The sequence below is a fragment of the Poecilia latipinna genome, unplaced genomic scaffold, assembly GCF_001443285.1.
Source record: "Poecilia latipinna isolate Pla-1442-1.1 unplaced genomic scaffold, P_latipinna-1.0 Scaffold2382, whole genome shotgun sequence".
NCBI classification, from domain to species: Eukaryota; Metazoa; Chordata; class Actinopteri; order Cyprinodontiformes; family Poeciliidae; genus Poecilia; species Poecilia latipinna.
Genome location: NW_015114998.1, coordinates 27,661 through 30,017, shown reverse-complemented (window position 1 = coordinate 30,017; position 2,357 = coordinate 27,661). Strand labels below are relative to the sequence as shown.

Sequence of the window (2,357 nt, the reverse complement as noted above, 5' to 3'; positions counted from 1 at the left end):
AGTACATTTTTTGAGTACTTTCTCCACCACTGCTTATCACAAACTTATTCATGTGTGATTTTAATTGTGTTTCCTATTGAATAGAAACACTACAAATGCAATATTGTGTTTTTCCAACATTTGTGGAATATCAACAAAGTTTTGCCCACATTTGTAATGGCAATGCAGCTATCGTCTGTCACTCACTTGTTTCCAGGGCGGTGGTGCTCTCCTCGCTGACAACGGGCCCACAGCCAACCGCAGTGCAGGAGCGAAGATACAACTTGTATTTGGTCAGAGGCTCTAATTCATGCAGGATCCACTTGGTGGTGTTAGGGTTGCTGATGTTCACAGCCTGCAGAGGCCCAACTTCCTCTGTGTCGTTAACTAAAGAAATGAAAGAAAATACAGCTTTAATTCTGGTAGGTTATCCAGTTATAACCATCTAGTTGCTGACTGACAAAAACTTGGAAGATTTTTTGCTTCTTTTACCACCTGCAGGAAAACAGTAAGTAAAAAAAAATGGGTTTAAAGAAAAACTTTAAACCAAGACTTTCACAGAATATAAATAATTTGGATTTAACTTAATGTTCTTCAGTTGATAAAAACTCACAAAGAAACAGGTAGATAATTCACCTCTTCTTTCTTTTTAAAATATGAACTCAGTATGTTATCTAATGTCCATTTAAAACTCAAGCGTCTTTGTGTTTTTGATGTCTATTTTCTGATTGCGTCTCATTTTTCAGACTGTAAGGCAGCCAGCTAGGTATGAAGATGGCATTTATGTTCTTAGTAACAAAAACAAACCCAGCAGGTGTTAAGGTGACCTTTGCTGTGGCAGGGACGCAATGTTTTTCCTCACATTAAGAGCAACAGAAATGCTGACAGGAATGCTTCAGTATGAATTCCTTCCTCCTGGGGACTCCTCTCCTCTTCAGTAAAAATCTTGATTCTTGTTGGGTTTTCTTTCAAGGGATAAAATTGTCTTTTTGGCAAATTATGCAATCCAGACTAGAGCAGGGAGAAAAAAAAAGCCATCAGCCGGATGTTTCCATCTTGCTAATGCTTTATGTTGTAACTTTCCCAGAAACCCTGTGGCCTGCCAGCTTGTGTTCTCTATCTTGCACAGTGAACTGGCGAAAGGCTGCAGACTCTGGCTCGCACACTTGCAACAAACAACAGCAAGTCTAAATATTCTTCAGCCAGAGCCAAACACGGTTGGCTTTATGAAGTGTGAAACAAGCCAGGATTTTGCTACACAGAATGAACCAAAGCCAACGTTGTTTTCGACTCCCACTTAGAACAATATTTCAGTTCAGAGCAGTGCAAGCTACACTAGACTGGCTTGAAGTGTTCGTATTGTGCCTCAACCCCATCTGCACAAACACAAAAGCTGCAAATGAAAAAGGAATGATACATTCAGAAGGGTTGCATTTTAAACCCAAATGATACATTGAAACAAAGAATTAAGCAAAAATTATGTTTTCAGTGGAATTCTGATTAAGGAACTCCTTAAAATTTTCTGGCATCAGTAGAACTTTGCCAGTAAAAGGACCTTGTTAGATAAAAGACAAATGTATTTTCTAAGACATATACAGACATATATATTTTCTAAGTACATATACAGCTTGTACAGTGGAAGCGCAAGAAACAGATGGGTAAAGAATGTGGAGTGGCCATGTTGTACCGAGGCAAACCACAAGGTGGCAGAGAATCCCTGAAGTCTCTTAGCCAGAACAAGCCAGCCCTAATTTTGTAATAACACATTGTTTAATTACATGTTGGTAAAGTTTATGAAGCACCACAGTTAAGATTATCACATAGTTTTTAACAAATACTATTTGATATAAAATTTACTGGTTTATGTAGACTCTGTTTTGAGAGGGAAATGATGAGAGTGATAGCAATTTGGTGCTAACATGCTAGTTGCCCTGCTAGTTTTGCAGTCAGTTAGTGTATCCTGAGTTGTTTTTGTCACGTTCTATATTAATGGTTATGGATCCATCCACAAGAATATTTATTGAATTTAGACTTGCTGTTTTGTGTTTAGGCGTTCCATGCTGTTCTTGTATATTGTGGCTAAGTTAAAATAATGACTGTGTTTTGTAATATGTTAGCTCTCCGCTAAATTGAAGATTTTAGTTTGGCTAGTAAATGTCATTGGGAAAACATTTAAAGCATATATAATAAAGACAGCTGTAATGTTGGAATTCATTGCTTTGGGACAAAGAATAATTAAAAATTTGCACACAGTAAAACGCCTCTGTCTAATGTTTGTCTAAGTACAGAAACCATGATTCTTCCCAACAAAAATAAACTGTTAGCAGTAGAGGTGTGCCGATCGATCGGTCACCGATCATAATCGGGCCGATTTTCAT

At 37.7% G+C, this 2,357-nt stretch overlaps 1 protein-coding gene across 1 annotated transcript in view; it reads right to left on the bottom strand.

Annotated features, from left to right (window-relative positions):
- The window catches only part of LOC106937577 (neural cell adhesion molecule L1-like protein), a 45,157-nt gene that overhangs the window by 15,516 nt on the left and 27,284 nt on the right, over positions 1 to 2,357 (bottom strand). Inside the window, exon 13 of the mRNA XM_015019147.1 lies at positions 187 to 366. Coding sequence (XP_014874633.1) covers positions 187 to 366 — 180 coding nt within the window. The remainder of the gene's footprint in view (positions 1 to 186; positions 367 to 2,357) is intronic.